The sequence below is a fragment of the Lissotriton helveticus genome, chromosome 1_1, assembly GCF_964261635.1.
Source record: "Lissotriton helveticus chromosome 1_1, aLisHel1.1, whole genome shotgun sequence".
Lineage (NCBI taxonomy): Eukaryota > Metazoa > Chordata > Amphibia > Caudata > Salamandridae > Lissotriton > Lissotriton helveticus.
The window spans coordinates 1,181,187,449-1,181,200,551 of NC_136057.1; the positions used below are offsets into that span (position 1 = coordinate 1,181,187,449).

Sequence of the window (13,103 nt, forward strand, 5' to 3'; positions counted from 1 at the left end):
ATGCCCTGTGCTAGTATAAGGAGTACCTATGATCTCATATCCCTGTTTGTTTAGGTAAAACGCTCTTGAGTAGTCTAATCTGTAATACACTTACTTTGTGTTTGGGAAAGGCATTCTTCACTTGGAACACATTCTTGAATTCCAACACATGTAAGTTTTACTGCCTCTAGTGGGTTAAATTGACCGCCCCCCCCCCGCGATTTGAGGTTGCCCATATGGGCACCCCATCCTGTACAGGATGCATCTGTAGTAGTGGTGACTATGAGGGAAAGTTGTCTGAAAGGTGTGCCTAACATGATACTTTGTACCTTCCACCATCGCAGTTAGTTTTGTACTTTCTCTGTAACAACCATTAGATCCTCCCAGTTGATTGTGATCATTGACCTTGTATCTATTCTTGGACTGGCCACCTGGCAAAAGAGATTAGTAGAATGTATGAGGCCATCATACCCATCGATTTCATCACTAATCTGTCAGGGACTGTCCGGTCTGGTAGAAGTTAGCTTGTTCCGTCAATTCCAAGATTTGATTGTATTGCAAATGCTTTTGCCTTCACAGAGGTCAAGAACATTTTTCGCTCTTTTTTTATTCTTATTTAAATTTCGAGGAGAACCCTAGTATGTGGATCATTTAAATTACTGTCTGCATACTGTCTCAGCTTTGGGCAAGCGAGTATTTTTACCAGACCGGCATCCAGGTACGGTTACACACACATTTACAGCCTTCACAAGTGAGCTGCCACTACTTCAAGACATGTTAATAAACATTATCAGGGCTGATTTTATCCCAAGTAAAAGCATTTGAATTGGTGATGTGTGTTGCTTACTACAAGCTAGAGGTATTTTGTGCGCCTGTTCATAGAGATATGGAAGTAGGGTGTTCTTGGGCTCCATGTTGTCTTTTCCTTTCAATAGTGGCATGAATTTTTGCAATGTGGCCATTTTGAACTTGGGTATCTTGATTAATCTGTTCAATAATCTGAGATCTATGATGGGTCTCAATGTCAAGTCCTGTTTTGGGTTGAGGAAGTACAGTCCATTGTTGTGTTCACCTGCTCCATCGATCCACTGTGTAGAAGGTTTTGTATTCTTTTACAAGCTCTTTTCTTTCTCTTAACATTTGGTGATAGGTCTTCTAGTTCTATAAAGTAGCCGGTGCTTCATGATGTCGAATAGACATTTGTTGGAAGCAATTTCTGTTCAATTGACAAATTAAACGTCCAAGCCTGCACCCCAGGTTTCTGGGGCCTCTTTGAGTCTCACTGGTGGCCAAGACTGGCCCTCTGGTTGTCTGGCCTGTCACCCGTCGGCTCACTGTACATAAACTGTCTGTGTGCTCTAGGTTTAGTGTATGTTAGGCTGAGAACCACCTCTGCCCATCAATTTCTTGGAAGGGGTAGTCCCTCTTATATAAAATCTCCTAAATTGCAGTGCCCTCATCACTTTGGCAGTATTGTTATCCTTCATCTGTTGGGAGGAGTGATCTACTGCTGCTTCAAACACACTTTTTTCCACGAGAGGAATATTTACGATGGAGGCATGTACTTCTAGTTTGAACAAAGACTCCACTATCCAGGCATGGTTTCTTAGAATAGTGCCAGCGCATATCTGTTTACTAGCACTGTGTGCTAACCCAGGGCGGATTTTAGGCATGTGTTGGATATGGTCTTTCCTCCTTGGATGACAGCTTTTGCTGTATTCTTATAATTGGTCAATGAGATGTTGCATAAGGTCCTCTATTTCTATCCTCTGTTGGTTTCCATACTTATTTAGAAAGGCATTGGAGTTTGCTATACATTCCTTTGTAGCAGTGGATCTCTCAATTTTTCTTCCCACCGCCTCAGTCCTTTCCTTATCGGATTATGTTTCCAAGGATTTTGGAGCACTTGCCCTCTCCTAGCAATGGCGCCCAGACAATGACTGAGTATGCTGGATCATCAACCCTGATGTATACTGGTTTCTGCATGGAGTAATAATATTTCTTCTACACTCTTTGCGTCACCCCCTTAGAAGATGTTGGCTCTCTGAAAACTTCCTTGTCCTGATCAATAATGCTGGGTAGCAGAGGTAGGAATTCGTGTTTTTTGGGGGTGGAAGGTGAGGCTGCACCAGAAAGCATGCTTCTGTCAATTCTCCCTTTACCTACATCCCAAATGCATCAGCTGCCCTGTTTATGGCTGCATTATATATCGGATGGTAATGTCTAGAGAGGTAGGAAAGGAGCCCTTTCCAGTGGGGAGTCTGTACCAGGTCCTGCCATAGATTTTCTTCTCCTTCTCATTTGTCTAGTATTGGTTGTTCATACTGTTCCACCTCATCACAGAAGTGCTCTTACTCTTCTTCCTGTGGTTCAGGGGCTGCTGGGGAGGGGGGATTCTAACGTATCCAATTCCTCATCTCCTCTGTTGTAGCAAGGATCTTAAAACTCTAAATGGATTAATCAAATGGCATGTTTTTCAATGAAAGGGAGAGGCTCCTCGGTCCTGAAAATACAACTACTTTTCCTTCCTCTGATCTCAATCTCCTTTCGGAATCTAGGTTTTGTCCCAATTCTGTATCTTTATGCTTTTGACCAGTGGAGGGTGGTTTCAGATAACCAAAGTATGAAGTGTCCAGCTCTGCCCACTGTGGGCATACATTCCTTTGTCTGCTCAATGCCCTTTGGTACCTTTGAGGTCATTCGTTGTGTCTTCGATATAGCACCACTCTGGCTGTGACTCCAGTTTCTTCAAGCAATGGTCATCACTTGACAGCAGTGTTTGGGCTGAATCGTGGCATAATTTGCCTGCTTTCGTTTTTCCTGGACTTTAGGAGCCTAGAGAGAAACTCCTACATTCCTTACTCCTTTTGATTTTAAAGTCCTCGGGTCAGCACAGATTACAAGCTTTAGGTTTGCTCTTCTGTGCAAGCTTATTGCGGCACTTTTGGCAAAATGTATGCATCTCTAGAGAAATGTAGCACCCCATACCACACATTCTCTGACCCACTTAGCAGAAGCCAAAATGAAAAACCTGCGTCTTTGGTTTTTTTCTGTCCTCCTTTGATGAATATCCGTCCTTTTCAGTGCTTCTCGTCCTTGATCGGCAGTGTCTCTCCTGCCTTCAGTGATCTGCGACCAGAAAGACCATGTTTCTGTACCAAATGGCGGTAAAATAATCTGATGATGGATACCATGCACTGGGTTATTGTGGGTGAATGTCTAACATCATAGGGGGGAGGGACTGCCCACTTACAAATCGATCCCCAAAAGAGAATAAATAAACAGGGTCATTTCTGGGCCCAACCATTAGATGGTGAAATAAGGCACATCATGTGAAGCCATTCAAACTGCAAAACAATTGTATTTCCAGTCGAGACATTCCTTCTGCGATGTCAGCTCTGAATCAGAGGGCTAGGGATAGTAATAATCAGAGGTGAAATATGCACACCTCTGCATTGTGGGTAAACTGGATAAACTGAAGCGTGAACAGGAAGCATTTTACACGAAACAAAGACTGAGAAGATTTTTTGGGGCAATATTCTGAACGCAACACTAGATGGCAGTACAGCAGCAGGTAAACTACAGCACCACACGATGCAAGCACAAGCCACAACACAGCGGAGTTCAATGACAAAAAGAGGGCATGGGGACGTTTAAGAGAATACGCTGCAGGAGTGCGGAGGATGAACGAGGTGAAAACAGATAATGGAGAAGGTTAAGTAAGCAAAGTTCCTATTACAGTAAGGGGGAGGGAGAGGTGGAAGTAGAATGGCAGAGGACGATGATGTAGGTTTGAAACAGGGGCGATAAGGGTTGACAGCGGAATAATAACAAATGCTCACCCCTCCCACTTCACTACATGGTTCATACAGGTAAGAAGATTTCCCAGAACTAACAAATTACAACCAACTGCCTGGTCACAATCTTAACTGCCGGCTGGAGAGCAGTTTCTGCTTCAACGGAACAAAAAAAACAAAGGGCTTGTCCTGGGGAGAGTATTAGAAGCCCACACAGTTCCAAAATCAACTGTTACAAGTCTAGGGGGTTATGATCTGCCATCTTGATGAAAGCAAAAAATAAATCTGGAAAGTTAAGAAGGGGTGGTCAACTTACAGTTCTCTATGTCCCCCCCCCCAAAAAAAAAACACCATCCTAGGAGGCTAAGCACCGAATAGATCCGACAAGAGCCCTTGTAATGAGGTGACTGAATTAATGCAATTTTTCTATGCTAGTCTACCAGAATAGCTAATAGACTACACAATCTGGCAGGCAGTATGAACTTAGAAAGGAAAACAGGCCCAAGGGAGATCAGCTTTAAATCTTCGATACTGGCTTCTGGTAGTACCCATAAACACATTTAATATGCTGCTTCATGAAGAAGCCTTGCTGATTCGAAAGACTGTCACCTTCAGAAATTAGCAGCCCACTATGTACCGGTGCTTATTCCCATGATCAGCTTCTCCCATCTAATCCAACAGTAAACATTCAAACCACTAAAATAAAGGTGGGTCCGTGGTTCAGGGTCTAGACTCTGGAAGAACCAACTACATAAGTGTCAGAAAACTCCTGAATGAAAACAGCTTTTAATTGAGAACTTTCATACATGACGGAGCTAGCTAGGAATACGCATTGGGAGGTTCATTTCCAAAAGGCACGGAGTATGAGCACTGTACAATAGTAGTATTCTTACCTGTGATAGTGGTGGTTCATACAAGTCTAGCTGTAGTCGTTGGACTACCTCTAAGAAATCTTCTGCATGAAAACAAATTACATCTTTGGTTATACGAGGCTGTTCAGGCCTAGAAGAAAATAAAAATCCATAAATAATCAGAAGATACAAATTCAAAAAAATAAATACAAACTTCCATGCCTAAAGGGCATGTTCTAAAACAAGATGTAAAATATAAGAAATAGATTAAGGAGTTCGAAGAATGTAATTATGTGAAAAGAGGGCGAAATCATTGAAATATCTGTGCTAAAAAGTTCAGCAATAGCGTAAGATTTAGGACACCTTACACGTCTTGATGCAATTACAAGAATTATAATTTTACAGATTAGTATCTTAATACCCTTAACACTATTAAAGTGACAACTATGAATGTAGTATTATTTTTTGATTTGAGGAGTATGTATTGCTATGTAAATAAAATGCCTTTTTACTCTTCTGAGGATACTTTGATCTAACTACAGAGGCACTATTGCTGTCTAGGAGAATATATATATATATATATATATATATATATATATATATATATATATATATATATATATATATATATATATATATATATATATATATATTGTAATTGCACTTATATAGTGGAATATGAAAATAATTTGATAGGTGAGTCAGTTATTTGTAATGAGAAGGATAGTTAAAGGAAAGAAGAGGGAAAAGGCGTGCATTTAAAAATCGCTTGCTACCCCTGATGAGGGGTTGAAGTGCTATTTTGCCGAGTAACACGCTATTCCGGTAACCTTTTTGTTGATGGATAGTGAGCGACGAGCCCAGTCGCGGAGGAAGCCACTCTGCTGAAGTGGACCCGCGGTGACTTTGGTTAGAGGTCATCATAAAAGCGGGAGGTAGAGCCTAATGGAACACGCTACAAAGCAGCACCCGAACCAGACGGTTGCTTTTTACCCACTTGGATTACAATTCACAGTATAAAGGACTCTGGGAAACACCTCACTGGAGGAATTCTTTATTGTGCAACTACGTGAACCAGAATGCTGTAGTGACGGCTACGCCCACTGGGGCGGGTTTACCATTGATAAATGAGTAGCATGTGTGACCTGGATTCTAGCAGCACCATCGGCCACTGATAAAAGGGAGACCTGAAACGCGTCTGGCAGGGGTGCCATTTGACTTTTAAGGAACGTTTGTTGTATGTGCGCTGCAGTTTTCCATTAAAGACGAATGCTATAATTACCTACCTGGAGGCTCCCCTGTACCTTGATGTTCTAATGGTACAAGTTCTATGGCCCCTTTTTGCAGCATGCTGATGACTTCTTGCTGCAATAAGTTTAGGTGTTCTACAGACATAGGACGGCGCTTTGGTGGTCTATTCTGGGGTTAATGACCCGTGCCCTAGTTATTTCCTTAAATATGTCACCTGCATGTTTAAGTACCCCTTTTAACATAGGTAGTGTTTTGACCGATCTTTCTGATGTGGCAAAGGTGTCAAAGAGGAAATCTTCCTCAATGGGGTCTGCATGCATTTCTACATTGTGATGGAGGGCTGCCCTATCTATTAGTGCATTAAAAGCAGCTGTATCTTCTGTAGGAGAAGGCCTAGCAGGGTATGCAGGTGTATCTGGAATGGGTTGAGAGTCACCAGGATGTACTGGGTCAACCCATGGTTGAGCTTGACTGTCTTAGTCATGGTCAACTGGGTAATTGTATTCCTCATTATATTCATCATCCACCTCTTCATCTGAGTGTGTGGGTGTATATGTGTACGTGTTAGGCCTAGTTGGTTTTATTGTCTCAAATAGAATAGGTGAAGTAGAACAGTCCCTTTTCTTTTTGAGTGGGATGATATAAGTCGCTTTATCAGTTTCTGGTCTGATTTTTCTTTTGTAGAGAGTGACTTTGCCAGAATTAGGGTCAATGTAAAGTTTTGACTGTTCTTCTGATGAGGGGTTTTGATATAAGATCTCATGCTCAGTAGTTCTTGGCGTTTTTCCCAATGTCTTTTGTTTTGTTTGTTTCGGTTCGATACCGCTTTTCGGGTCGACTGCCTTTGTTTTAGAGGAAGTTGGTAGGCCGAATTTGATCGGTCCGAGATCCCTTGGTGTTACAACAGTCTTTTTAGGTTGTGCCTGTTTCTTCGGAGCCGATGTTTTTATCGAGCCATCGGATCAACGGACTCACTATAACTTGCGCGTGCAATGCACTGCTGATGACGTCACATATTACATCACTCATGACATGGTCAGTGACATCACTCATGACATCACTGATGACATCTCAAATGACATCACTGATGACAACATCCTTGTGACAAAGTGGCAGACCTCCTATCAGCATAAAATAACCTTTGACACACACATTCAAAAATAGAAACTAACATTTTCTTAAAAAAGGAGAAACCAATACCAATTACAACAACTTATTAGGTAATTCCAATATCTACATACACATCCACTCATTCACCAACAGTTCTATATAGTCACTCATGCATGTACTTACTCCTCATATGTACACATACACCTATACATCCTGTTACACACTAATATTCATCCATATAGTTACCCACACACAAATTCACACATGCAAATAAACTATCAAAAAAACATTTACTTGATTAACTGCTATATACACACCACTACACATACTTCTACAGAAACGGAAACATATTTACTCTCTTAAACAATCAATTATAAAAACACATACTCACTAACCCACCCATACACACAATCATCCACCCATACAGTCTTGCACACATGCTGTCTTCAAAATACATACAAATAGTGAGTCACTCATTCATGCATCTGTGCTCTAAGTAATATCCCCCTCCGAACCATACAGACACTGATACTCAAAAAAACAACTAATAACCCATATACACACTCATGTAGCTACTCACCAACCCATGCAGCCACTTATACACAAAGTGAGACACCGATATTTAAATATTTAAACATTACTCGCTAATATATGTATTCACTAAGATACATTTAATAAGTCAGTTAACCAATCAATTTTACACAAAAAAACATCCATTTAGACATTTACCCATTTATTCTTCCATCAACCTTTAGACATACATATATAAAAAATATTTATTTTTCAGAAAGATACACATTCATCAGTGATGTCATTTGAGATGTCATCAGTGATGTCATGAGTGATGTCACTGACCATGTCATGAGTGATGTAATATGTGACGTCATCAGCAGTGCATTGCACGCGCAAGTTATAGTGAGTCCAACTAACTATAACGTGGGAATTTCAATGGTTTTATGCGAGTAAAATTTCCACCTAACTATAACTGGTGTGAAACCTATGGTTTTTTCTGTGAATTTAATAGGTTTTTTAAATGCTAATTCCTAACTATAACTGGTGTGAAACCTATGGTTTTTTCAGTGAATATATATATATATATAATTTCTATGGCACAATGAAACCCCTCATTTTGATCCTTTGCAAATTAAATGTTTTAAGTGTTAACACTTTATTCCAATCAAGATGACTTCAGGTGTGCCCTACTTTTGTCATAAGTAAGACTGTTATCGCTCTAGTTGTTCTTTAGAACACTCTGGGACATTCTGTCATTGGGCTATAGTTGGGCTACATCTGGCTGATATTTGGGCTACATTTGTTTTTTTTGTCTCTGGTGGCCATCTTTGGGCTACATTGGGCTACATTTGGGCTCTAACATATATATATAGCCCAATGTAGCCCAATATATATTTTTTCAAAGTTAATTTTCGTAAAAACCACTGGAGCATATATCTTGAGACATAGCAAAGGCACATCGGGGTACCAGTCCCTACAATTTTGCCAAGTTTGGTGGAAATCCATTCAGCCGTTCGGGCTAAAAGTGAGTCCAACCGCCCTATGGAAATTAACATAGGGAAAACACGTTTTGGGACCCCCCTTTTATCTCGGCCCCTGCTTGACGGATCCCCCCGAAACTTTCAGGGAAGGAGCGGAGCGCAGCGAGGCAAAGTTAAGGAAAATTACAGGCAGATCCCTCATTCGGCGCAAAAGTTATTCCCAATAGAATGTTGCGGATTTCCTAAGGAAAACGATCCTAAGTATAACTACCTACTGGCGACCGCCAGTAGGTAATATGTGAATGTATATATATGTATATATATATATATGTGAATGTATATATGTGTGTGTATATATATATATATATATATATATATATATATATATATATATATATATATATATATATATATATATATGTGAATGTATATATGTATATATATATATTGGTGATAGCAAGTGTATTATTTGGTCACCTTGAAAAGCATTTTTTGTTTTCTTAAAAACTTTAGTGCCATTCAACAGATGGGCATAAAAAAGATTTTTGCCCACTTAAGGTTAGGCATTTTAGGACGGAGTGGCCAAGATGGTGGCCGTATCGGATGCTCCATAAATGAGCTCTGCGCATAGACCATTAAAAATATCCGGAATCCCGTCAGCTACTTCGCAGATAAGGCCACAGGGGATGCCGAAGCCTTGGCAGACACCCTGGCATCCTGATCGGGTTGATAGCTGCGGGCACCCGTCCTCCAGATGGCAACTGAGGATTGTGGTGAAGATCGGCCTGGCAGCTTGAATCACAGCCCCGGCTCCAGCTCAGGCTGCTGCCGGAAGACCTGTGAGGGTGTGGAGGCGGTGGGTGGCATCAGCCCCTCGGTGGGCGGGGATTTCCAGAGGCAGAGACAAGTGGTACATAGACACACGCGGACTGCGGTCCGCCGGCTTTGCACCTGAAAGCGATTGGCCTCCAAATCGCCACAACGGAACACAAGTGGAAGTGGCTGCGCGAGGCACTGAGGCGCCACCACGCCCAGCGTGAGAACAGTGGTGAGTCAGACTATGGCCTGGACCGGCGACTGGATCCCGCGTCTCACCTGTAGAGCAGCCAGCAGCGCAAGCACCGTCGTCTACATCTGTGCTGTGGGGCCCGCCATGGACTAAAGGACCCCCTGGAGGGATTTCAAAGAATGAGATAGCTCCTGTAGGGTACGAACTCCCAGTGACCATTCAGACTTGATAAGTGGAGAGAAGATGTAGCCTTACGGCTAGAGCCCTTGAGCGCCTCCAGAAACCCAAGACTCGGCCTACGACACTCTCGCCGGTACCAACAATGCTACCACCCCCCCTCTCCTCCAGACCCCATATGGCTCCAACTGGATAAGATCTTGGCGGCCATAACTGACACCAAGACTATCCGGCAGCAAGACATAGGTGCAGTATCTGTGGGCCTGAGCCTGTTGAGAGCGGGATGTCTCTATCACGGAACTGAAGCTGGAATGCAAGATGCTCTCCAGCCAAATGTCTCAATTAAGAGACATTTGGCTGGAGAGCATCTCCTTGAAAAACGTGCCAAAGATACGGAAGGGAACAACAGGCGCAATAATATTAGAGTTGTTGGCCTGCCAGAAGATATTGAAAAGAGGAACATGGTGGAATTTCTGGAAAACTGGCTGTGGACCGAAATAGTCCCGGAGTCGCTGATACTCTTTTTTGCACTGGAGCGAGGCCACCGAGTCCCATGAAGACCGCTGGCCCTCGGTAGACCACCCAGACCAGTAGTGGCCAGACTGCTACATTACCCAGCTCATGACACCATACAGCAAAAAAGCGTGCCTGGAGGGCCTCTTTGTTTTGGTCAACAGTTGGGTCTCCAGCCAGACTATACGGCATTGGTACAAGCCAAAAGAGCTTCTTTTTTGGCGGTCAAGAAGACGCTCACGGATAATGGAATACCATACTCCTTAATGTTTACCTTCAGACTCAGGATAGCAGTGGATGGCACCACGTACTTCTGCAAAGACCCGGACTCCGCCTGGACATGGCTGGAAGCACACAATGATGGACAACCCTCTTGACGACACACTCAAGATCATTTCCTTCCAGGAGAGGGACACGTAGGAGCCCTCGTGGGGCCGTACAGAGCGGAGCCAGGAGCCGGCCATCTCCTTCGCAGACCGAAAGAGAGCGCAACGGCACTACAGGCGGTGGTGGAGATATGATTCAAGCAACAGAAGACCCTGGAGATGGATTCCTCCTCTGAGTGGAAATCAGCAAGATCTGACTCGGTCTCCTCATAAGGGGACGAGCCTGGCCTCCCGGTGGTAACACCCCAGACGGCAGATGATAAAATCTGATATCCTTTACTGAACACTGCTTTGCTGTTACGAAACTGTGAAGAAAGTAATGGTGTGGGGTGCAGGGAGAGACAGATTCCCTTTGAATTATATGCCAGCTGCTAAGGGGACCTTGTCTGCACTCTATTACATGCAGAGCAGTATATTAACCAGGACAACCATAATCTACTAACTAAGAGATGGGCTGTTGCAGAGTGTTTTTTGGATGCAACCCTCTTGGCAATTCCCTTCTGGTGAGGCCCTTATACGCTTGCCAGAGGAGATATTCACTAAACGTATGATTGTACTTCATAGTTTGGACAGTCAGCAGTTGCTGTACTGCCCTGGGATCTGGGAGTAGTTGTTGGGGTTGGTTTATGTTTCTTCAGGTTTGTTTTGTTTCTCTTTCCTTCTCGCTTTGGTTTGCATGAGGAGTGTAAGACCGAATGGGGGGCTGGGGAGTGACCACGGGAGGAATAAGATACAATACTGGTACACGTTGCTAGCCCCAGACTCTCAGGAACACTCATGTTCTGGAATATTAGGGGGATGGGATCAGCCTTCAAGGGACATAATATCGACAGATAACGTAGACAGAGAGGGGTCCAGGTGGCCATGCTTTAGGAGACTCATTTAGTTGGGTCTGAGATAGATAGGATGAGGCGAAGATGGCGTGACCAACCCTACGCCACCTCTTACTTGGCATATGCCAGGGGGACCTTAATATGGATGCAGGCTGAGACACCATTTGAACTAACCGCCTCACTTATCGACAAAGAAGGCAGATACGTCCTACTGGAGGGCAGATTGTGTGGTAAAGAGATTTAATTAGGGAGTATTTATGCCCCCAACCAAGATCCGACTAACTTCCTCCATTCCCTGCCCACACACATAGGAGGTACATCCCCAGACTTGTTAATAGGGGGTTACTTCAACTGTGTACTGCACGTACAACTAGATTGATGGCCCCCCCTTTAGTGGGGACCACAGTGAGAAAACTGGTAGACTGGCTGGGAGATTGGGTAGGACACACAAACAAACGCACCTTCTCATACTTCTCCAATGTCCATGGTTTATACACCAGAATATACCGCTTTGTGGGGTCCCCAAACAGGTCCAGAGCATTGCCCACTCTGAAAATTTAGGGCAAACTATATCAGATCACAACCCTGTCTTAATACGATTTTGTACCAATAAGGGAATGCCCACCTGCCCCAATGCGGCGGTTCGACCCGACCTCACTAGAAGACGCATGCTGCTGCAATTCTGTGGTAGAGGCGATCTCGGATTACTTTACTAATAACTAAGGTTTGGCATCCTCGAGTCTACTAGAGTGGGAGGCTTTTAAAGTTGTAATAGGAGGCCAATGTATTGGCCATCAACAACAATAAGGAGCAAAGAGGGAATACAAGGGCTAGGTCGCCCTCCACTCATAAAGTCACAATAACAGTTATGACCTAGTAACTGTAAATATTAAAAACAGTAAATCAGAGAGTCTCTGCACAGCAGTTTTAGGCGTATTCGCACATGGCAGGGTGAAACGAACCTGATGTGTGATGGTGTTTATTATGTTTTGACAGTTGTGAAGCCCCGGTGTCCAATGCAGTGGCTTAAAAAAGCTATATGCCCTGAAGAAATTGCCAAAAACGCTATGGCAATGAAACATGTCGGCAAGTAGAAATATGGCTATATATATAGTAGCCATTTTCACTCTTAACATATACAAACAGCACGTAAGAACTAGAATAAAATGTACGTGTCGGTGCTGTTTGTATATATATATATTTTTTTTTTATGTTGTGTTACACCAGTTCGTGTTGTCTGTGTTTCTCCACTGCACCATTTTTCACAAACACATATTTGTTTTGTGTGGACACCTGTTGTTTTTTAGCTTGATGGTACCAATGATGATAACAGGGCAATCCTGGTGAGTACCTGCCAGGTTCCCCATTGGTGGTGCGCCCGTGAGGTGCCATCTCGCTTGCACACATTTTTTCACTGTTGTATATGGTTTCACAACTGTCGTTTCAAAGGGACGGGGCATTTTTAAATTGGGCACGATACTGATGTTCCCCCCTACCCCAAAAAATCTTTAAAAGAGGGGAGGTAGTTGTAACTGACTGCACCGTGTGGGACATTAGTTCAAAAAAAGCAATGTATTGGCCAGACAGTTGGTGTCCGAGCGGAGCTGCAGAGGGAGTTACAGGCCTTGGAAAACAACTTGCACGCCCTGGATAACTCTCTTAGGACCCAACACAAACTCCAAGAAGAGATCCGAGAGATCAGAA

General features: G+C 43.2%; 1 protein-coding gene across 2 annotated transcripts in view; it reads right to left on the reverse strand.

Moving 5' to 3' along the window:
• The window catches only part of RSBN1L (round spermatid basic protein 1 like), a 281,128-nt gene that overhangs the window by 16,018 nt on the left and 252,007 nt on the right, over window positions 1–13,103 (reverse strand). For both annotated transcript variants that reach the window (XM_078679246.1, XM_078679237.1), the window contains exon 7: window positions 4,670–4,778. In XM_078679246.1, coding sequence (XP_078535372.1) covers window positions 4,670–4,778 — 109 coding nt within the window. The remainder of the gene's footprint in view (window positions 1–4,669; window positions 4,779–13,103) is intronic.